This window comes from Lutra lutra, chromosome 17, assembly GCF_902655055.1.
Source record: "Lutra lutra chromosome 17, mLutLut1.2, whole genome shotgun sequence".
NCBI classification, from domain to species: domain Eukaryota; kingdom Metazoa; phylum Chordata; class Mammalia; order Carnivora; family Mustelidae; genus Lutra; species Lutra lutra.
Window position 1 is genome coordinate 1,800,156 of NC_062294.1, and position 20,997 is coordinate 1,821,152.

General features: G+C 65.3%; 1 protein-coding gene across 1 annotated transcript in view; it reads right to left on the reverse strand.

Moving 5' to 3' along the window:
• Positions 1–1,231: 1,231 nt before the first annotated feature.
• Positions 1,232–20,997, reverse strand: part of JPH3 (junctophilin 3) — a 74,550-nt gene continuing 54,784 nt past the window's right edge. The window contains exons 3-5 of the mRNA XM_047712444.1: positions 6,637–6,761; positions 3,824–4,722; positions 1,232–2,071 (exon numbers count right to left, since the gene is read on the reverse strand). Coding sequence (XP_047568400.1) covers positions 1,991–2,071; positions 3,824–4,722; positions 6,637–6,761 — 1,105 coding nt within the window. The 3' untranslated portion in view covers positions 1,232–1,990. The remainder of the gene's footprint in view (positions 2,072–3,823; positions 4,723–6,636; positions 6,762–20,997) is intronic.

Here is a 20,997-nt window from a genome sequence, read left to right on the forward strand (position 1 = left end):
TGGAATCCACGGGGAACCCCCTGGGTGTGCAGGGAAGGGTGGGCCGTGTGGTGTCACGGCTGTGTTTGCAGGGCCGGTGTGTAATGGGACACGAGCCCCTTGTCATGACACCAGTCCTGCCTTCACGGGGTGGCAGCTTGTGTTTCTCTGCTCCTCCCAGGTCAGTGTGCATGTGTGTGTGCGTGCGTGTGTGTGCGTGTGTGACCTGCCGCTCCAGGCCCCGTTTCGTGTCCTGCTGTCCCCGGAATGTACGGAAGTCTGTCATCTTTCCCAAGAGGCACGGACAGAACTCTCAGACCCACGTCCCAGCACGGAGGGCTCTGAGCCGCCAGGAACTGGAGTCTCTGGTTCACCTCGGGTCCGAGCAGAAAGCACGGAAGGTAAGATGTGCAAAAAGATGTCATTTCCCATTAGGAAGCGACATCATCAGCAGCGTATTTCTTAATGGATCCTCGCTCTCCTCTGTCCCCAGGCCCCCAAGAAAGACTCCCGAACTACGACAAGATGAGAAGAAAGGGGGCGTGAATGTGGGACGGAACAAACGATGCTGGGTTTAACTGGAACATGCTCTAATCTTGAGTTTATTTCTGGTTAAAAATATAGCAATCCAGTGCAGTGTAGTAAAGAAATCTGCTCGAAAGGTAGCAGAGAAACAGCTAGAGATAAGCAAAGCAAGGCAGAGTCCATAGCCGGGCTGTGTCCAGGACGGCTGTGGAAGCTCATGGTCAGGACCATCCCACGCGGGAGCGCGGCGGCCTGCGTATGGACGTGGCCGTGCCCCACAGACACGTCCATACCCACGGGCCGGGGCTGGCTCTGGCGCTAGGACCACGGGGCGCCCAAACCTTCCGGAACCTTGTTCTTTCATTTGGATGACGGAGCGACACCGGTCGAGAAGGCAGAACTGACTGAAACCAGTAAGTGGTGTGGGGAGGGGGAGGGGACAGGCCACAGCTGCTCAGGAATTTTAAGCCACTGGGTTTCGCCCACATTCCTGTCCTGGGACCAGACCAGCTCCGGAGCATGAACGAGGCATCTGGAAGGAGTGTGTGCATCTGGGGGTGCGGAGCGGAGGCCGGCACAGGACAGAGATGTGAGAACCCGTGTGCTTAGTGACCGCGAGAAAGGATGGTGTCGCTGCCATGACGTCTGAGGGGGACAAGGGGCCTGGGTACGCTTTCTGCATGCCACGTGTACAAATGCCACACTCCGAGCCAGCTGTGCTGGCTGCGTGAGCCCACAACGCTCCCCGCCCTCTGTCCCCTCCGCAGCCCTGCTTCCTGGGGGCGGGGCGGGGTGGGGGCAGACTGGAGGCAGGAGTATTAGGACTCTGCTTTCAGACTTGGTGGGCAGCTGGCCTCGCTGTGAAGGCCAGAGGAAGCCGAGGGCAGGGGTGGGGAAGGGAAGGGGCGGCAGGTCCCCGCTTCCTCAAGCACACGGCACAGATTCCGACAGAGGCCCAGCTGCTGGGGTGGGGGACGGCGCGCCCTCTTCCCCCGCCGCGCGCCCACCCGGGTCACTCGCTTGCTCTCCCAGGACCCGGAGGAAAGCAGAGGTAGCAGACTTCCCGCACTCAGCCTCGCAGCAGCTGCTTCCCGGTCTGCCGGGCGCAGCTGGACGCGCAGGGGGCTTCCTCCGGCTGCCTCCTTTTCCAGTCCCAGGCGGGGGGTGACGGCGGCGAGGACCGTGGCCGTCTTAGTTTGTGGCCATTGACTTGCTGGGATCCCTTTCCTTCCACACCAAGCTGGAGGGTCGGGGTGCTGGCCTCCTTCTGCCATGCCACACAGCATCGTGTTATACAAGCAAAGAATTTTGGCTAAAATCCAAAAAACATTACCCAGAAAAAAAGGCAAACTGTGAGTAATACCCAGTCACGTTCTGTGAAAAGACTCAGAGTGGTGGTCGGGCCGCCCGAGTTATGATCCTTCCCTGTTGTCGTGGGTTAGTCCCTTTTGTACACCAACCGTTGTCTTCGTGATGTGACGTCCCGTCAGATGAAAAAGTTAATAAACAAAATGGCGACTCCGATGTTGAGTAAGATCACCATGGCCACGAGGATGGGGGCGGAGCCCTGCGGCGGGAGGGGACAGGAGAGGTGAGCCCGCACCCAGCCTGCCCCCCGCCCCCCAGCCAGGAGCCGGTCCTCTTGCTTCCCGGGCTCCAGTGACTGGTCCTGGAATCCCCTCCCAGCACCGGGTCACCTTAAGTGTCCTCTGTGGCTGGGACAAAATACCGTCCCTGGGGTTCCCGATGTGGCCCACCCAGAAAGGCCCCAGCCTGAGGGCCAAGGCCCTAAACCTGCTGACGTCCAAGCCCTCGCACAGGCGTCCCGTCAGCTGCTCTCATGCCCCTCTTGCTGTCCCCGTGCAGCCTAGGGCTGCCTCCGAGCCTTTGCTGCCCCTGGAGTGGAGGCTGCAGCGAGCCTTCCTGGGGCTGTCCTTGGAGCCTCACTGCTGAGGGGAGCAGAGGCCACTGAGCTGCACCTGGGGGCGGAGCCAGTGGAGGAAATACAGGTGCCCCCGCCCACCCCCAGGGCTTCATCTTACAGCACCAATATAGGGAAGGAGGACACGGGTCGAACCTTCTCCCCTGTCTCCCACCTGTCCATCTTCTAGCTTCCTACCATAACCACACGTGCCCCGTGCACATGTGCATGCACATGGGTACGCACGCCGTAGGGCGTGCACATGTTTCTGGCTGCTGGGACGGGACACGGAGTTGTGAGTACAAGCTAGTCCTGCCCCAGTGGGCACTCAGAGGGCTGTGCTCTGGTGGGGTCTGGCATGCGGGGAGCAGGAGCACTAAGGAACCGGCCCACCGACCAGAGGCTCACACTGGTTTCAAGGGGAGGGCCCCTGCCCCCAGCGTCTCTTCCCAGGAGCATGGAGCCCTGACCTGCCAGACGGTGCCGCTCCTGCAGGGTACAGGCACGGACGCTGACCCTGCCCGGCCACACTGCTGGGTCCCAGAGGTGGCCGAGGTGCTGCGTGCCCCGTGGGGCCGGTGTGTGGCCCTCCAGGGGCAGGGGAGCAGGCCCTCGTGGGTGGGTGCTGCAGGCTATGGCATGCAGTGTGCAGGGGCGTGAGCCCGGGCTGGGGCTGAGAGGCTGTCGGGCCAGGGGCGCCGGCAATGTCTGTCCCTGGTTTGCAGCCTCCAGCTGAAGGGTCCCAGAAGGTCCCTCCTGTGTGTGAGAGCTCACCCGGCCCCACAGTCCAGCCTAGGGGCCTCCATTCTAAGCTCCAAACTGCCTGCCATGGGAGGCATACACACATACGAGGACCCATGAGTGAACCCCAGTGCCCCCTGCCCCCAGTGACCTGGAGCCCGGCTGCACCCATGTGGCTGTTCCCGAGATGGGTGAGCCAGAGAGGCTGCAGCTCTGCGAGCGAGGGAAGCTCAGTGTGGACGCCTTCACCAAATTTTATCCTCTGTCCATCTTGCCTGTGAGTGGGCCTCGTGGAGAGCCCCAGCGCCTGGCCCTCAAGTGAGAGGTGTGGCCGGAGCCAGTTCCCAGCCCCATGCCCCAGTGGCTCGGGCTGACCCTCCGTGCTCTTCTCCGACACCCGGGACCATCCTTGAACCCAAGGACGGCAAGGTCTCCTCACCAGGGCAGGGGAGGACAGGGTCCTGCTATGGCCCAATTTCTTTTGGGAGCGTCCAGAATAGCCCAAGTGCATTCGCTGCTAGGGTCAAGCCTGGGAGTGACCCTCTCTTGGTTCTAAAGGAAGGGGGACTCTGTCCCCCACAGAAGCTTCCTATGGGGAAGGTCCCTTTCCTCGGGAAGAAGTTGCCGCCCCCTCGCCAGCGGCCGGCGACCACTTACCGTGCTGGCCTTGAGCTCGTCCCCGTTCTCCTCATCCGACTCCAGTGCCACCGGTGAGGACTTCTGCGGCGGGGAGAAGGCCAAGTCCCAGCGCAGCAGCCGGGGCTCAGCCCGGTCCCCCAGCCGCAGGCTCTCCAGCCTCTGTACTGCGGGCTCCGCGCAGGGCGCCGGCCGGGCACTGTCCTTGTTCTGGGACTTGGACCGCAGTCTCTGTGCCCCGAAGCCCCGGTCATCGGTGCGGTGGTCCTCCCCCAGGCCCCGGCAGGCCGCCCCCTTGCTGTAGCGTCTCTTCTGGGGGTGGGCCTCCTGCGCGTACGACTCTACCCTCAGCAACGGCTTCATCTCCATCTCGTAGTTGCTCAGCTTCTCCTCATCCAGCTCCAGCAGCTTGGCGCCCCCGGAGCTGGGATTGCTGGCCCGGTGGTGCGAAGTCCAGGAGAACGTCGGGGGTGACTCCGTCCGCCGCTCCCGGGACTTGGGGTTGCCGGGCTGCTTGTGGCCCAAGCCCCGGCAGCGGAAGTCGTCCGTGGGCTGGCCGCTCCGGAGGCCGCTGCCGCGGATGCCCCTGGAGCCGCCGGCCTTCTCCTCGCCCCAGCTGTTGCGGGCGTAGTCCCCGCCCCGGCCCTCCAGGAGCATCTGGATGTCCCCGCCTCGCTCCTCGTCCACCGAGACCTGCCGGGAGAAGTGGGCAACCTTGTTCCGTGAGGCAGGGGCCGGGGGCGGGGTGGCCGTGGGGCTGGCGGGGAAGCTGTGCAGGGGGCTGTCGTCGGGGGTCAGGTCCGAGGGGGTGGTGCCTTTGCGGTACAGCTCGGGGCTCTCCTGCTGCAGGGGTGTCCCCGTGGAGGCCGCCTCGATGTCACTGCTGGAAATTGGGTGCTTCGGCCGCTGGTACTCGAGCCCTTTATGGAGGGGCAGGAAGCACACAGAGGTCGGGTTACTCAGACCCTCTGTGTCGCATGAGGCCTGATCTTACCAGAGGAGCGCAGGAGACCAGGACCGGGCCTGGGCCCTGGAGGGCAGTGGCCAAGGCCAGGGCGCTCGCCGTTCACCCGTGGGGTGCAGGCATGGTGGTTCCCAGAACCCTTTGTGTAGAACCCCAAGCCTCCCACCCGAAGGGCACTTGGAGGCTGACCAGGTCCCCAGGCGCAGCAGTGAACAGAGGCTCGGCTGCCCATCCCTCTCCCCAGCTACACGGGAGCCCCAGGCCTGAACATGCAAGTGCGTGCACCGGCCTGGTTCCTGCTCTGGGGTCCCCCGTCCCCCACCCAGTTCCCTCCGGAAAGTGGAAGGAAGCCTCTGGTGTCGGGCAGCCTTCTGCAGGGCCTCGGGGCCTCCCCGGGGGCGGTGTGTAGAACAGGGGTGGTCTCCCCTCTCCACTTCTCTGCTGGGGCTTTGAGCTGGGGCAGGAAGGACTGCAGGGGCCCCGCGCCCCACAGCCCAGCAGGGAGAAGTGCACCCTGCTATTGCCGCCGTGCACGTGGCGGCCCCAGGGTCCCCCTCTTGCATCTGGGGATTCCGAGACGGGGCCGTGAGCAGCACCAGCCCCAGCTCCGGACGCCTGGCTGCTCGCGGAAGGGTGACGAAGGGAGGCCCATGGGCCCCAGGGAGTAGGGCTCCCAGACTGGTGAGTGACGGGATAAATGGTCAGCCCTCCCCGCCCTCCTAGTCCATGCACACTCCATCCGGCATGTGAGGGCCAGGACGCTGGGGTGGCAGTGCACCCCTTCAAGCATGGGGTCGGAGGCACTGGGTGCCCGACCACAGGAGGCCAAAGATCACGGCCTGACCTGTCCTACTTGTGCCTGGGACGTCCTCGGGGCCAGTGCACCCCCAGACACCACGCCCCGTGGGCAGGCCAGGGGGTGGCCGGTCCAACTGCCGTGTGGACTCCGCACACCGCGGGAGGCCTGTGCCCTCCCGTTCGGCGCCAGCACCTCGACGGCCAGTGCCACCGGCCGGGAGCTGATGCTCAGCCCAGACCCGTTCCAGATCACAAGCCCTTCCTGCGGGCGTCACCGTCAAAACCATCAAAAAATGGGGCGGCGATGGCAGTGGGACTCCAACACCTGTGCCCTGTCTTGGGTTCTGGGCAGGTCCAAGGCCACTCAGTTCCCCCTGCCTCCTGAAAGCAGGCCTGGCGTCTCTGGGCCGCCCAGAAGGCCAGAACCCGTCCCAGCAAGGCCTAGAGCCATGGGCTCCAGGAGAGCCTGGGGTGGTCTGGGAACAGCGGCTTCTCTCTTCTGGGCCCTGACCTTTCGTGGCTCCGGAGCCTCCAGGAGCGGAGGAAGCTCCCAGCTGGGGATGAACGGGTGGCGGGGGAGGGGGGTGACGGGCGGCAAGTCCCGCCCGAGGGCCTCCCCAGCCTCCGGTCGCCACGAACGCCGCTGTAGGCCTCCCGGCTGGTTCTGCTTGTGTCGAGGCTGACGGGGCTCGCCTGAGGGAAGGAGGGTCGTGGGTCTGGCTGCTGTTCCGGGGGCGGCGAGCTCCTGCCAGAGTGCCCGGCGGGAGCGCCCCCCTGGGGAAGAGCCGCGCTGTCCCGCCCGGCCAGCCATCCCGTGTCTCCTGCGACGGTCACGCAGTGGAAAAACGGAGCCCTAGTTCCTCAGTGGGCCGGAGAGCCCCCCACGGGACAGAGAGGTTCAGCAGAAAGCTCTAGGCCACGGGCGCGGACGGTCCCCTGGAGAGCAGGACGGTCCCCTGGAGAGCAGGAGCAGTGCACAGACCGAGTGTGGGGTGCGGGGTCGGAGCTGCTGTGGCCTCGCAGCCCAGCGGGCGCCGGAGGGAGGCGCCCACCTGGGCAGACGCGCACTCACCGTTTTCCCGGGGCCGGAAGGAGGGCGAGAACTCTCTGGCAGTGATTCTGGCGACGCGTGCCTCCTCCTGGGCCTTCTGTGCTGCCGTGAGGGCCGCCTCAGCCTTGGCCCGGGAGTGGGAAGTCCTGGCAGGGGGAGGCAGGGCGGGCGGTCAGGGCGGCGGAAGCCTGGCGGAGGGCCGCAGGCTTCCGGATCTCATGCTTTCGTCTCTGCAGCCAACCTGCTGCCCAGCGGGTAGCCCGCCCGAGTGCCTGCCAGGGCCTCGGGGCACAGGGCACACCCTAGCGAGGGCAGGGCCTGGCCGAGGACGGACGTCTGCGCCCACAGGAGAGCTCTCAGCCCAGGCGAGCCCCAGGTCCTGTTGAAGGAGCTTCCCTCCCCCCGGGGTCACGTCCACACGCCAGAGAACTGAATGCACAGCTGTCTCGTCTCTGAGCCTCCAGACACAAGCAGGAGCTTGATGCTGCTCTGCCCGGGAAGGAGGAGTCGGGGGGCAGCTGCGCCCAGCCCCACATGTGGGGTGAGCAAGTGGCTGGCCGGGCTTTGGAGCAGGAATGGGGCCGGCTAGATGCCTGGACCAGTCGGCTGTCTGAAGGTCCAAGGGCATAAGGAACAGAAGGCACCTTCCCCGGGCCCAGGGCGGACACCGGCTGGCCGTGCTGGACACCGTGTCAGAGCCGGACCTGCCTCCCAGGACAGCACCAGCCCAGCAGCCGCTGGGCCGCCCAGTGCCTCTGCCCCCTGCCCTTCACATGGCCCGTTGGGGCCCTGGGGAAGGATGCCAGGGTACAGGGCTGACATGCTGTGGCTGGTCCCTCTTGCCCGTCCCCGGCACCTGTGGAAGCTGCTGGCACAGGCCCCGTACTTGTGGAGGAGACCAGCACAGAGCGGAGAGCTTTCTCCAAGTCAGCACGAAGCGTGGCCTCCAGATGCCGCGAGAAATCACGTCTGTGTCCCATGGGCTCGCCCAGGGAGGAGGCCCTGCTCCCACTGGCACTTAACTCAGGGTGACTGCCCGACGGAGCAGACATGCTTCTCTGTGACTCGGTTTCCCCCCTTGGTCCCACGGATGCCAGCAGCACTGACCTCATGTGTGGGGCCTTGAGTCGCTAAGCTCAGGCATGACCCGGGAGACTCCTCCGCACGCGCCGACAGCCCCCACCCCGAGGATGCCACCCCCCAGCGAGGACACTGCCTTGCACCTGCTAGCAGGACTACCCCATGGTGTGTCCCTTCAGGCCCACACGAGACCCACCCCCCTCGGTGGGACGGGGCTAGAGCCGCTGCCTCTTGCCGGCTCGGCACCCTGGCTCCAGAGCGCCGCCTCCCAACCCCGGCGAGACCGGCGTGCCACAGCCTGTCCCTGAGAGAGGCCGCGGATCACCAAGGACAGATCACGTGATAAGTGGTCGCCGCTGCCCGGGACCCTCCCTGCGCGCCAGGGGCTGCCAGGAGCCCCGGAGAAGCCACTTCCGCTCCTGCCTGCCCAGCCTCTGGGCTGCAGTCCCGGCCCCTGACGTCGCGTCCACGGCCTTCACCAGACTGTGACCCGTGGCCTGAACAGACGCACAAGCGAGGCCCCGCCACCGGCCCGGCGAGGAGAGGCGCTCCTCTCGGCGCGAGCCCAGACCGGCGCAGTGGTGGAGTGAGGCTCTGGGAAACGGTGTGGATTGCCCAGAATGCCCCGTGGGCTGGTGTGCTCTGCCGTGGTGACCCTGTTGTCAAGCGGTAACTCACGTGCCCAGCGGGTCACCCAGTTAACGCCCAGCACGGTGGTTTCTGGAGTCTTCACGGCACGTACCCGCACGGCGCTCCTTCTAGAATGGCTTCCGTGCCCCCGCCCTGCATCTCCAGTGACCCCCACCCTACAGCCCTAGGGCAGGCCTGCTCTGACTTCCCTGCCCAGCTGGTTCTCGCTGAAGGTCACACACAGAGTCAGAAGTGTGCCAGTGGCCCACGCACGTTCCCAGGCCGCGCAGCAAGGGTTTCCAGCACCCACAGGAGGCCCAGCCCCGGAACAGCGCCTCCCCACTCCCACCTTGTCCCAGCGTGGGGGCTTCTCTGCTTCTCTGCGGCCACTGGGTGTTGATCAAGCACCGGCCCTGGTCGTGGGCCTGGCTGCACGTGGCCGCTGCAACACTGGTGCCCCCGTCCTGGGACCGGTGATAGTCGGCTGGCCAGCACGCACGTCTGGAGGGGACCCGAGCAGCCGACGACCAACCTAGCCCCCTGGACACCTTCGCACACCAGGTCGGGAAAGGCCCGTCCCTCGGGCACGCCGCACGCTCCATCCTCGCTGGAATGCTGAAGGAGGAGTCGTGCGGGCCGCGGACGCAGCCACCCAGGGGGGCGGCGAGCGGACGCAGGGTCCCGCACCCAGCGGGCTCACTCACCAGCAGACCAGATGAAGGGGACGCTGAGCGGGGTCTGACGCACGGCATGCCGGAGGGCTCGGGCTCCCTGGAGGCCAGGCCAAGCAGGGGAACGTCATGGATGCCCTTCAGGGCACACGTGAGACACCAGCCTGGGGCTCAGGAGAGGGACGGCCAGGCTCTGGACCTGAAAGCTCCTTCTCGGCCTCACAGGGGGACCCTCGATGCAGGCTGCTGGGGCCGTGCAGGGTGAGTTCAGGGAGAGCGACCCGAAGACCAGCATCGAGGGTCTGGCACAGGGCCCAGTGCTTCCGCTGTGGTTCCTTCTCCAAGTTCAGCTTGAATGGCTCAGGGCAGACCCCTCCCCGGGAACGAGGGAACGGGCCGCTCACGACGGCTCGCCCCTTCCTAATTACACCGCCGACCAGGTGAACGCGGGCGGCGTGTACCCACAGCGCTCTTGACCCGGAGACGCGGGGCAGAGTGTGGCCACGCGAGGAAATGCCGCGAGGGTGAGGGGCGGTACGGGCGGCTGTCGGAGCAGAGCCAGCCCTTTCGGAGCCACAGCCCAGCGGACTGGAGCGGACAAGGCTGCCCAGAGAATGGAGTTGCAGGAGGACACGCGTGAGGCTCGGTGTCCGTTAAAGCAGCAAGTTCGGGGTTCCTTGTCCCAAGGAGCAGCGTGAGCGCGCGTCTGTCCTATGGGCGCCCCCCCTCACGTCTGTGCTACGGGCGCCCCCCCCCCCTCGCAGGATCCCGCCTGAGTCGCCCCAGCTGTCGGGCTGGAAGCATTTCTGCCCACGCGGCCCTGAGGGCGTGCGTGTCGACACGGGGGGCCACCCCTCCAGGGCCTGACACATGGCTCGGCCACGGCAGCCTCTCCCACGGGGGGTCTCCCTTCTGTTTCTGTCCCAAACCCAGCAAACAAAGTCACTGGGCTCCCAACACCCTTCCCCACCCCCGCCCTCCCCTGGGGAGACCCTGCTGCCACCATGGAGAATCTGCTCCTCGCTGGTGGGGCCTGGGCCCCGGTGGACGGCGACAGCCAGGTTCCTGCCTTCAGACTGTGCCGTGGGCACCATGGCCATCCTCTAGGCCACATGGTGGGGTACAGCGCCCTGATCCCACACGGACCCTCCCACGGCGGGCAGGCTCCTGGGAGCCGGGCACACGCACCCTGGAGTGGCCACTGTTCGGTTTCCACATCTTCGCTTCGTAAAATACCACAGACGTTAATTCACCAACATTGTACGTGTGTTTACATACACACGCTCACACATAGGGAAGGATGGTCTATGCCAATCCTAAAATAAACCTGAATCAAGGAGAGCGCGTTTAATAGGGAAGGAAACCTCACGACACCTCCCGAGGGCTGAATGGGATTCGGACTCTCTGGGGGAGGGGGTGGGGGCTGCCTGAGCCCGATGACCCGTGCGGGGACCCTGAGGCATGGCGGGCAGGAAGCCGCGGCCCCGGGCTCCCTCCCACACGTCAACCACGGCGGAAGCCCAGGACAGGACATAGGGTGACCTGCCCGTGTCCACCCCCGTCCCCAGTTCCACTGCTGGCACTTGTGCTGGACCCTGTCCCCGGCCCGCTCCCACCCGCCCGGCTCTCTTGGCTGGCCTGGAAGTCTGCATTCCCGATGCTCCCAGGTGACGCTGCCGGTGCTCCTGGGACCTCGCTCTGAGAACCCGCGCGCCAGAAGCTGGACGCCCTAGATGACCACCTGACCTGGGCCCGCTGCCCCCGTGCCTGGCTGCTGTTCTGCGTCCAGCCCTTCCTCCTGGATGGTCCCCACATTCCATCCCCTCCGCACCTGATCCACAGCCAGCCAGCGGCCCACTGCCCTGCCCTGGATTGAGGGTGTCCTGCGCCCCAGCACCGTCCCAGCCCAGACCAGTGGGGGCGTGTGACCCAGTGCGGGCTCCCCCGCTCTTGGGTCTCCAGCCGTGCCAGGCCCTCCCCACCCAGTTCAGAATGTGGTTTTCTTCCCAGTCTGCTGTCCCTTGTTACTCCCTGAGGGCAGATCTCCTCACAGTTACCATCTCGGGTCCCCATAGGGTGTTACCGCGGGGCACCCAGCTTTCACCAGCGCTGGTAACTGGGGAGCTAAAGTGGGCCTCGGTGGGGAATGAGGGGCCCTGGGGGAGGTCTTTGCTGGTGCACAGAGGTGGGCCGAGGGGGCCGTGCTACAGGGGCTCTCCCCTCGCCAGCCCTTGACCAGGGGTCAGGGGCCTTACACATTGCCACAGGACGCCTGCCTCGTGTTCCACAGGGGTTCAATGTCACATCCCGGACAGACGGGGACACTGAGGCACAGACATCTGGGCTTCCACACGCTTTGATGGTCTCGCCCGACGACCCTGGCTCCCCAGCTCAACACCGCACCACGAGTCTCTGAGAAGTGGCTCAGGCTGCCACCTTCCTAGCGCATCCGCTTTGGGAAGGGGCCTGGAGGGGATGCACGCCAACCCCAGCCCCAAATTCACATCCACGCAGAACCGATGAATGTGACCTCCGCCGGAAATACGGTCTTTGCAGGGCTCTTTAGTTCCCAGGAGGTCCTACTGGATTACAGGAGTCCTACGTCCCATGAACGTTGTCCCATAAGGGGGGACACAGCCTATGGTGCAGGAGGCCACGGGAGGATGGCAGAGGGATAGGGCAGCGACAGAGGGATGGGGCCCGCAGATGCCAGAAGAGCCGGGACGGACCCTCCCCTCCAGCCTGCGGTGGGCACAGGTACACAGGACTCCGAGCTGGACAGTAAATGTCCCTTGTTTTTGTCCTTGGCTAGCACTGCTCCAGGACACTACGTCAGGCCAGGGGCAGGTCCTGGGGGTGCTACTGGAGGGCTGTAGCCAGAAGGGAGTGAGACACACACGTTCCTTGACCCACATGTGAGCTCGTCTTTCAGGAGGGGAGACGCCACGGGCACCTTTAGGAAGGCTCCAAACGCGTCAGGTGCTAACGAGACCCTGAGCTGCCCAGTCCCTCCTCGCCCGTGAGGACCCCACAGGGACTCAAGCCTCGGTGCAGAGGACACCTCCCTGACACCAGGGCACCTGCCCCTCCCACTCGGGGCCACGTGTGGGACATCCCTGTGTGGACAGAGACGACAACCAGCCCTGCCCCAGAGCCTGCAAGGTGGGGCCCCCAGCTCCCGATAGGTGACCATGGACAGTTCACGTCAGAGATGGCACCCAGCCACTATCACTGCTGCCCGCGCCGTCTCTGCCACCACGTACCACACGGGTCACCTTTGTACAAAGCAGGGCCTTTTAGCACGTCCCCAGAGCTGTGCGGCCGTCACTGCAAATTTGAATTCTTGACCATCTCCAGCTCCTCCAGACCCCTGACCCCGTCAGCGGTCACCCCTACCCACCGACCCCTCCTCCCCCCCGCAGCCGCGCTCTGCCTTCCGACTCAGGCCCCTTCCGGTGACCCGGTCCGCAACACGCCAGCATCCGAGTCTGAGGTCCGCCTCGCCGGGCCCAGGGAAGGAAGAGCGTCTCTGGGGCAGGACCCGGAGCAAAGCTGGGGTCCAGGGATAAGCAACGTGGAATGATCACTTCACAGTCATGCCAGATCCCTCCTTCCCCAGGCCGCGTGCTGGTGCCCTGAGCCCCGTTACTATGAGCCCGCCGGCCACTAGTGGGTCTCCACAACCAGTCCCAGTCTGCGAACGGACACGCTAGGGGCTGGCCCGTGACAGCAGCGCTCCCTCTACGGAGAATCCCGTTCCTGCACATCCCCCCAGCACTCCTGTCCAAGTTGGGGCACCACTCGGGGTCCCCCCATGTGTGCCACCGCCCAGGGTCTGGGGTTGTGGCCTCCAGTGCGTTCGGGCTCCATGCACTGTCACCTGTCCCCCGACCCCAGGCCCCAGCTGTCCTTGTGGCCCTACACAGAGAGGAGAGGGTGCGCTGGGCCCCAGGTGGCAGAGACCAGGGCACGGACGATGGGGGGGGGTCCTGCATTTTTAAGGAGGGGCCTGACGTTGCTGAACAGCCGCACAGTCCCATGTGCCGCGGGGTCCGTCCCCCGGCCTGCCACGTGCCCCTGGCTCGAGGTCTTGCCCCCTCCCACTCACGGCTGTGTCCCCGGCCCTGGAGCACGGGGGTGGCTGGGTGGTGGCAGGAACAGACAGGCCGTGGCACGGAGGCGCGCCCGTGGGGTGCCCGGGGAAGCAGGTCCGCTTCAGACCCTGTGTGACCAAGCCGCTCTCCTGTAGCCCCCGCAGGCACGGCGGGCTTCCCTCCCGGCGCGGACACGCAGCTTCTGTCTTTCTCGGGCCCGGGAGGCACTCAACCGCACAGAGGACATGTGCATAGGCTAAGGGCTGAGTGGTGTCCCCAGGAGATGCACTGGGTCCTAACCCAGAAACCAGTGTGTGACCACGTTAGGGAGGATGTGGCGTGAAGACGTGGCTGTCGGCGTGCCCCCCGCCCAGGGAGCGGGCACTGGGGCACAGACACACGCCCGGGAGAGCGGCCTCAGGAGGAGCCGAGCTGCCCACATGGCCCTGAGGTGTCCGCCCCCGGGACCCGAGGCGAAACGGTCTGCTTAGCTGCCCCTGGCCGTGGTGCTCGGGGACACCGCCGGAGCTGACACGGCATGTGGTTTCTTCCCACGCGCGAGCCCCTGCTGCACCCCGTCTCTTCTTTGTCAGCCTTCGCTGGTCCCCGAGTCACACTCAGGCCTTTGGTTCGAGTCAGGCCCACCGGTCCAGGGGCCCAGGGACGCACATCATGGGGAAGGGGGCTGCGGCCGCAAGTCAGCCCTTGTCCCCCGCTGCCCCAGGCCCTGAGCTGGGGGGGCAGGCCCGCAGACCCCAGAGCTGACCCTACCTACTACCAGGGTCAGGCCACCCACGAGGTAGGCAGGGAGGGGGTGTCAGAAAGAGCTGCCCTGGTTGCGGCAGAGAGCGAGGCCCTGGTTCCTGGCTCTGGCGATCCTGGGCTGGGTCCCAGGGCCTGTCCTCCTGTTTGCAACCAGAACGTCCCTTCCTGCCAGAACCCCAAGGCTGATTTCGGGGAGCACACGGGCACCCATGCTGAGGGCAGCCCCAGAAACCGGACGAGTCCTCGGCTGGAGGCCGCTCCCACACGCCCTCCAGTGTGGACAACACTCGGTGCTCTCTGCGTCCCTTCCGGGGTCTCCGGCCACAGCCTGGGAACCCGCTCTCTGTCCCCAGCCACCCTGGGCCGCCACCCGTCAGCTGACAAACTGAGAACCATGAGCCGCCCCTGCCGCTGTGCCCAGCCCAATGGCCCCGACCGTGTCGCAGATGGCACACTGAGGGACCACTCGCCCCCCCCCCCACCCCGGACCCGCCCCCACCAGAAAGGGACAGGCCCGTGGGAGGACGAGCCGCCTGCCACGAGGTCCCAGGACCTGACGCCTGTCACTGGGGGCCACAGAAGGGCCAATTCTCAGGCCCACCAAGCCCTGCCGACTCAGGGGTGCCCCGCCCGATTGCAGCCCTGACGAGGCCACCCGTGGGGGCATGGGAGGAGCCAGCACCCCTGGGCCCCAAAGCCAGCGGGGCCGGAGGCTTCTCAGAGACCGAGAATACAAGATGCCCACGAGCGTGTGTGGTCAGGGCCCTCCCAGCTGAGCCTCACGGTTCCTGGGACCCGCCCCCGGGGGCCACGGTGGGGGGAGGTGAAGGCAGGCGCCCCGCCGGGCGGAAGGCTGAGGGCACTCGTGCAGGCAGGGGCCGTGGCGGGACCCAATCCCCGGATGGAGCTGAGCCACCAGGTTGCTGCAGGAGTCTTCCCCGGGAGGGAGAGGGGCTGCCGCAGGTGGGCCCCGCGCTTCCCCAGGCCGGGCTGCTGAACACTGCTGGGGGGACAGTCCCGCAGGCCTGGGGCTCTTCGGAGAGCTGGGTGCCTGACCCAGGGCCCCTGGCGTGCACCCGAGCGGACAGGTCACCACAGGCCTTCTGCATTTGTCCTACACGCCGTGTCGTCACGTCCTGCGGACAGCCGGCCAGGAAGCCAGAGAACGTTCCAGATCAAACACAGCAGCAGGCTTCTCTTTCCCCATCATGCCTCTCCCTACCCCCATTTTTTTCCTATTAAAAATTCTCGAAGAAAGAAAAACACCCCAAGCTAAGGAAGGACATGCTGCCCCGTGCGCCGGGGGAGTCGAGGGAGGCTGAGTCACAAAGGCAGCAGGACGCCGACGGGGGTCACAGAGGTGCCATCACAGAGGGACAGTCAGCCGCCAGCACTCTGCACACCAGCCCAGAAATGTCCAGTGCCTGATGCGAGACTGTGCCCGGGGGGGCTTGGGGCCGTGCTAGTGTCCCGGGGCCACAGTAACGACAAAGCCGTGTCCTCTCCCAGCTCTGGGGGCTGGAAGCCACGATCGCGGGGCTGGGCTCCCAGAGGGCTCCAGGGAGGAGCAGCCCCCACCAGGCCCCAAGCACGGCGTCACCGCTGTCCCTTGTGCGCCTTGGCTGGCACACATGCCACCCTGATCTCTGTGTCCGGCTTCCCTGTCTCTCCCTTTCTCGTTGCTGCATGTAGGCCCATGTCATCCGGGAGGACCTCATCTCCAGGTCCTCAGTGACACGCTACCTCCTTCCAGACAAGGCCAGTCTGAGGCTGCGCTGGACAGGTCTTCTGAGGTCCAGCACCCCACCTGCGACAGGGCGTGAGGGCTCCGCCCGTCAGGACCCTCCATCCCTGGCCAGATTCACCCTAGGAAGTGGCCCTGACCCCCCCTCCACAAACAGCCCCCACCTTTCCTAGAATCACGTTCTAGGATCAGGAACCACGGGGGGCAGTGCGCTACCCCCCCGTGATGTCATCTGGGCCCGGTCGGGCCGCTGTGAGCCTCCGTTCACTGCAGAGTGGGTACACTAGGGTCCCAGCAAGGGGGTCTCTCTGGAGCGGGAGGAGCGACGGCGCACACCGCACCCAGCCCACCGCTTCCCGTTAGTGGCAATTTCGTGGGCTTCATTTCTGAGCAGCTCTATCGAGATACAGTTCGTAGACCACAACGCCCTCCTGTTTGACGGGAACCGTTCCGTGTGTTTAGTGAGCGTGGAGCTGTGCAGCCGTCACCATAAGCTAATTTTATAACCTCGCTCCTGCGAGAAAGCTCAGGCCCGTCAGCGCTCGCTCCCGGCCCCTCCCGCCCCAGCTCCGGCACCTGCTCCGCGGCTCTGGCTTTGGTGGCTGTGTTGAAAGTGCTTCTTGCACTCAGGAGCTGAGGGCCGAGGGCTGGGGCCGTGGTGCCACCTTGGAGAGCCTCCCCACCCCGCTGTCCCACAGCACCCTGGTCGCCTCCCACCTGGTGTCATCAGAGCTCCTGTTTGAGGTCAAAGCAATTCTTAGCCATAAAAGCAGACAAAACTCTAGAGAACCACCCTCCCGGAAGGGCTCAGAAGGCAGAAGGGGGGTTAACACTCACCCCAGACACAGAAGCACCTTGCAGCACCGTGGGTCAGAGAGCCACCAGCCACCCCACCAGGCGCACTCATCGGCCAAATGCTGGTAGTGGGGACTCAAAGCACGAGGCGGGTCCTGCCTTGAGGAGGTAGCACGTCTGACGGTGGATGGCTAATGTATTAACAGTGGCTGGGGAGGGGGCATGGGCATCCTTGGGGTGGAAATGGGCATCTCTGAGCTGGAGGCAAGGAGGGGTTGGCCAGGCGAAGAGTTCCGAGACAAAGGGAGAGCGAGTGCAAAGGCCCAGGGGCAGGAAGCGAGCAGCGACAGCATATCAGAAAACAGGGAGGTGACGTGGGAGGCAGCAGCCTCTGCCATGGAGGGGGAGAGGGGGTGACGGAAACAGCTCTCAAGCCTGCGGGTCTGAAACCCTCCGTGTCAGGCTTTGTGGCTGGATATACCCATTTCTAAATTTACAAAACAAGATGGATCCTTTAAGCAATCATTTCCCAGTGTGGACGGTGAATGTAAGTCTCCCCTCCCGACTGCGCAGCTCGTCAGTGTCCCCCAGAAGACCACGCTCAGTCCTGCGGGTTCCCGTTCACCTCAAGGTCCACGTCCTCAAAGGCGCGCGTCTGGTCTCCAGAACCTCAACGGCACCAGCGTCTGCGCGAGTTTCCGCCTCGTGGTGTTTGCCCCAGCGCGTCCCAGACCGTGCGCAGCTCCCGCGCACCGCAGACCTCGGACCCAGATGTCCGCACTCCGCGCGCAGCTCTGCCTCTCGCCTTTCTGCCGTTGGGTTTTTTTTTTTTTTTTTTTTTACCCCAACGCTGTGTCTTGGAGGTTGTCCCACACCAGCAAACACAGAGCTTGCTTGTTCCTTTTAATGGATTTTTGTTTCCCCGAAATAAACCGCGCAGGGTCCGCCGATGGGCCCGGAGGCCGATCCCCGCTGTTTTCACGCGCCACTGTCCTGCCGTCTGCTTCGCACAGACACACATCTGTCTTCGGGGCGGCCTGTCTGCGCACATCTGCTCTAGTCCGGTGATGGTCCGCGTTTTAAAAAACCCTCCCCAAGCGGACAGTGATTCAACCTCGTTCTAATCTGCAGTTTTGTTACTGAGAATGAGGCTCGGTTTCTCCTCCTTCGCGAAGACAGAGGGAGGACGTCCCCCATTTCACAGGCGGGAACACTGAGGCTCCTGCAGGGAGGTGCCCCCCACCCGGGGCTCGCTGGCCCCCTGCAGGGGGACACGCTGCCAGAATGCCTTGGGGGGGGGCTTGTCGCGGTTGCCATGGCAACCCCCAGGCGCCTCTCCTCTCCCAGGGAGCTGGTTCTCCAGCATCACTGCCCTTCTCCCCACTGCCTCGCCGCCCCCCGGCCGTGGTCTATGTTTAGACCGAGCGCCCCCTCTTCTCCTCCCGCACCCCACACCCGAGCCCCCGCACGCCAGGAATAGCGCGCGAACCGCCACCCTGCGAGTAGCCTACATCCCCACTGAGCAAGTGGAAAGACGGCTAATTCGGGTGCTGAGGTTCCACCGCAGGACGGGCCACCTCTGCCTGTGACTGTCGGTGCTGGATGGGGCCTGGGCACGGAGGGGGCATCAGCGTGGGTGGGTGGGCCGGGGGATGTGAGGGCAGGGAGATGGGGGGCTGGGGGTGGGGGGATAGGGGCCAGGGCTGGGGGAGCAGGGAGCTGGGGAGGCAGAGGGGTGGGGGCAGGGGGGTGGGGGGCTGGGCACAGGCATATCCCGAACACATGAAGAGCTAACACACGTGGTGGGGTCGTCCTTCCTCCTCAGGCACAGAAGGCCAGGTTGGGAGGAGCCTCCCCCCCCAGACCAGATTTACCCTAAACCCAGCTGGAGAAGCTCATGCCTGGTCCTCTGTGGTTTGCCAACCTAAGGCCCTGCCCAAAATCCGCTCTTTGAAATAACGCTTGGGCATGTTTCGTTAGCAAAGGAGCCTGTTTGGCCGTGATGTCTGGGCCGGGCCCAGGACCACTGGCCTCGGCGGGTCGGGAGGAAGGGTGCGCTCCCCAGGAACCCTGGCCAGCAGCACCACGGTGTGGGGGCCCAGCTCGGTGCGGTCTGGGGCCATGTGTGGCATCCAGCAGGGCCAAGTCAACAGGGCAGCAAAGGGGATCATGCCCGGACGTCCCTGTTGGGGGCCCGTGTGGTCACTCTCCCCTCCTGGGGTCTGCGCTCCGGCCTCCAGTGGACTGGCGAGCGGGAAGGCAAGGCTCCTTGCTCTGATGTGCCACTGTCTGATGGGGAACAAGGGACCCCTGCCATGGGGCCCCCAAACGTGCTGTGACCCCATTGGTTCATGGTGACCCCGAGTGCACAGGGCCCCCAAGGGCAGTGGTGGAACGTGGGCTCCCTCACCCACACGACCTGGTCACCACTGAGGGGTCGGGGCTGGCAGCCAAGCCCCTGTCCCACGGGAGCCAAGGTTCCAAGACTGTGACTTGTGGTTCCCTCAGGCCACATTTACATGACATGGCCACCGAAGCTGGAATTTCAAGATGGGCAGCCGGGCCCTGAGCCCCCGGAGCAGGGCCCCTGTGGGCGTGGGGCTGCAAGGGCACCGTCCTCACACCCCGAACCCACCCCGATGACCGCCTCGCCGCCCCCTGGTGACGTCATGCTGTCTCCAACTCACGAAGGGCCAGGATTCATCCCCTGGGCCCCTCCGTCTCTGAGCAGGCGGTTCTCCTGGCAAGTCCCTCCCACCTGATCCCCCTCCGAGGCTGGGGCAGGTCCCCGCCCACTCCCCATCCCGCTTAGAAGCTCCCAGACCCTCGGAGGCTCTCAGTGGCTCTCCCCGGCTCTCCCCAGCTCTTCCCTCCTAGCTCGTATCCCCAGTTAGCGTGGCAGGAGGCCGTGGATCTCATCCAGCACAAGTGCAGGCGACGGCACGGGGCGGCCAACACGGACCCTTGTCAAACCCACCAATGAGTTCATCTCTGCGCTTTCCCAGGAACATCTCCGTCCCTCAGCTTCTCGGGAGCAGGACTGGGACCGTCCAGGAGCAGGCGGTCTGGTGCACGGTGGGCACCCGCAAGATACCCGTGCCCGGAAGGGAGGACGGAACAGCACAGCCAAAGGCAGGACAGAGGCTGACGGGTGCTCACTGAGCTTGCCCTTCGCATGACAAACACTTGTCTGGGATCCACCCACACGGGTCCTGGCATCCAGCATCTCACTGCTCACACGGCACAATCAACATGCTTGTTGACAGGATACGTAAGGCCCGGCCAGGCCCGTGGGGATCCCTGGAGGCAGGGACACCCATTGGGGCCATGCTCTGGGCTCCCACCTGCGCCCCTGTGGGTCTCCCCCGTGGGCCAGCTGCTCCCAGCAGCTCAGCAACAGGACAAATGAAGGCAAAGGCCATTTATAGCCCGGACCTCCTGCGGCCTCCATCCCTGCTGCAGGGCTCCAGCGGCGGGCCCCCACCCATGCCCGTCCAGACCCTCGTCAGCCCCGCATCCCTCCTGTGGGTGGGGGGGACACTGGTCTTGGTCAGGGCCTCGGGCTTCTAGCAACCAGCTGTCAGGGGCGTGGGCCTGGCGTCCACTGACGCAGCACCACAGAATGCTCTCCATGTCCGTGACCCCGTCCCTGGAAGGGCAGAGAGCTCTGGAGCCTGGCACATGGGCTGGCCCAGTGGCAGCCCCAGGCAGCCCCGGAGGAGGCTGGGTTCCACGTGCAGCCGGACGCAGAACACGGGGGATCCCGGGAGTCTGCACACACGGCCCACAGCAAGTCCAGCCTGGTCTCCCCTCCCCACACACTGGGTGGTGCTCAGACACCCGCCACTTGGCCCCAGCACACCCCCACCCCCAGAGCCAGCCGGATCTCTCACCCCAGGCTGCATTCCGCTAGCTCCCTGCCCTTTCCACATGGCCCCCATCTAGGCCCCTGCTGTGTGATCATCCCACGTTATAGAAAAGGACCCCAAAACACAGAATGTTAGGCAACCTGCCCGAGGGGCAGGTGAGTGGCCCAGGGGCCTGCTCTTCTCCACCACGATGGGGCACCGGTCCCAGCACAAGCATGAGCCCCAAGGGACCCAGCTCCCCACTTTCTTCAGCCCTCCCCGAGTCAGGCAAGGAGCAGATCTGACACCTGTGGGCGCTCAGCCTGACCAGCCCACCTGGCCAGCAGGGGCATCACGGGTCCCACACCCATCTCCCACTGACACGACAGGATATCCTGCAGGGTGGAGGGGAGCCAAGACCCGGGCCGCGCCACTGTGGGGGCCCAGGGCAGACCCTCCGCTGCACCCCCACCCCACCTGGCCCGAGACCGCAGTGTCTGCAGCACGCCGCGGCTCTCCGGCCCACCCTAGAAGCTGGGAAAGGCTTCTGTGCACGTCTCTGGATAACCTCCCTGGACACGGGGGGATTGAGGACACGTTTGCGAAGGGTCTGGGGCCCCCTGGAGACCGGGTCCGGCCGTGTGCAAGGAGCGAGCTGGATGGAGGAGCTTGGCTGAGCACGGCATCCAGGGTCCCTGCCTTGTGGTGGAGAAGGGTGGGGAGGGACCCCCAGAGCCCAGTTTCTTGGTCTGCAG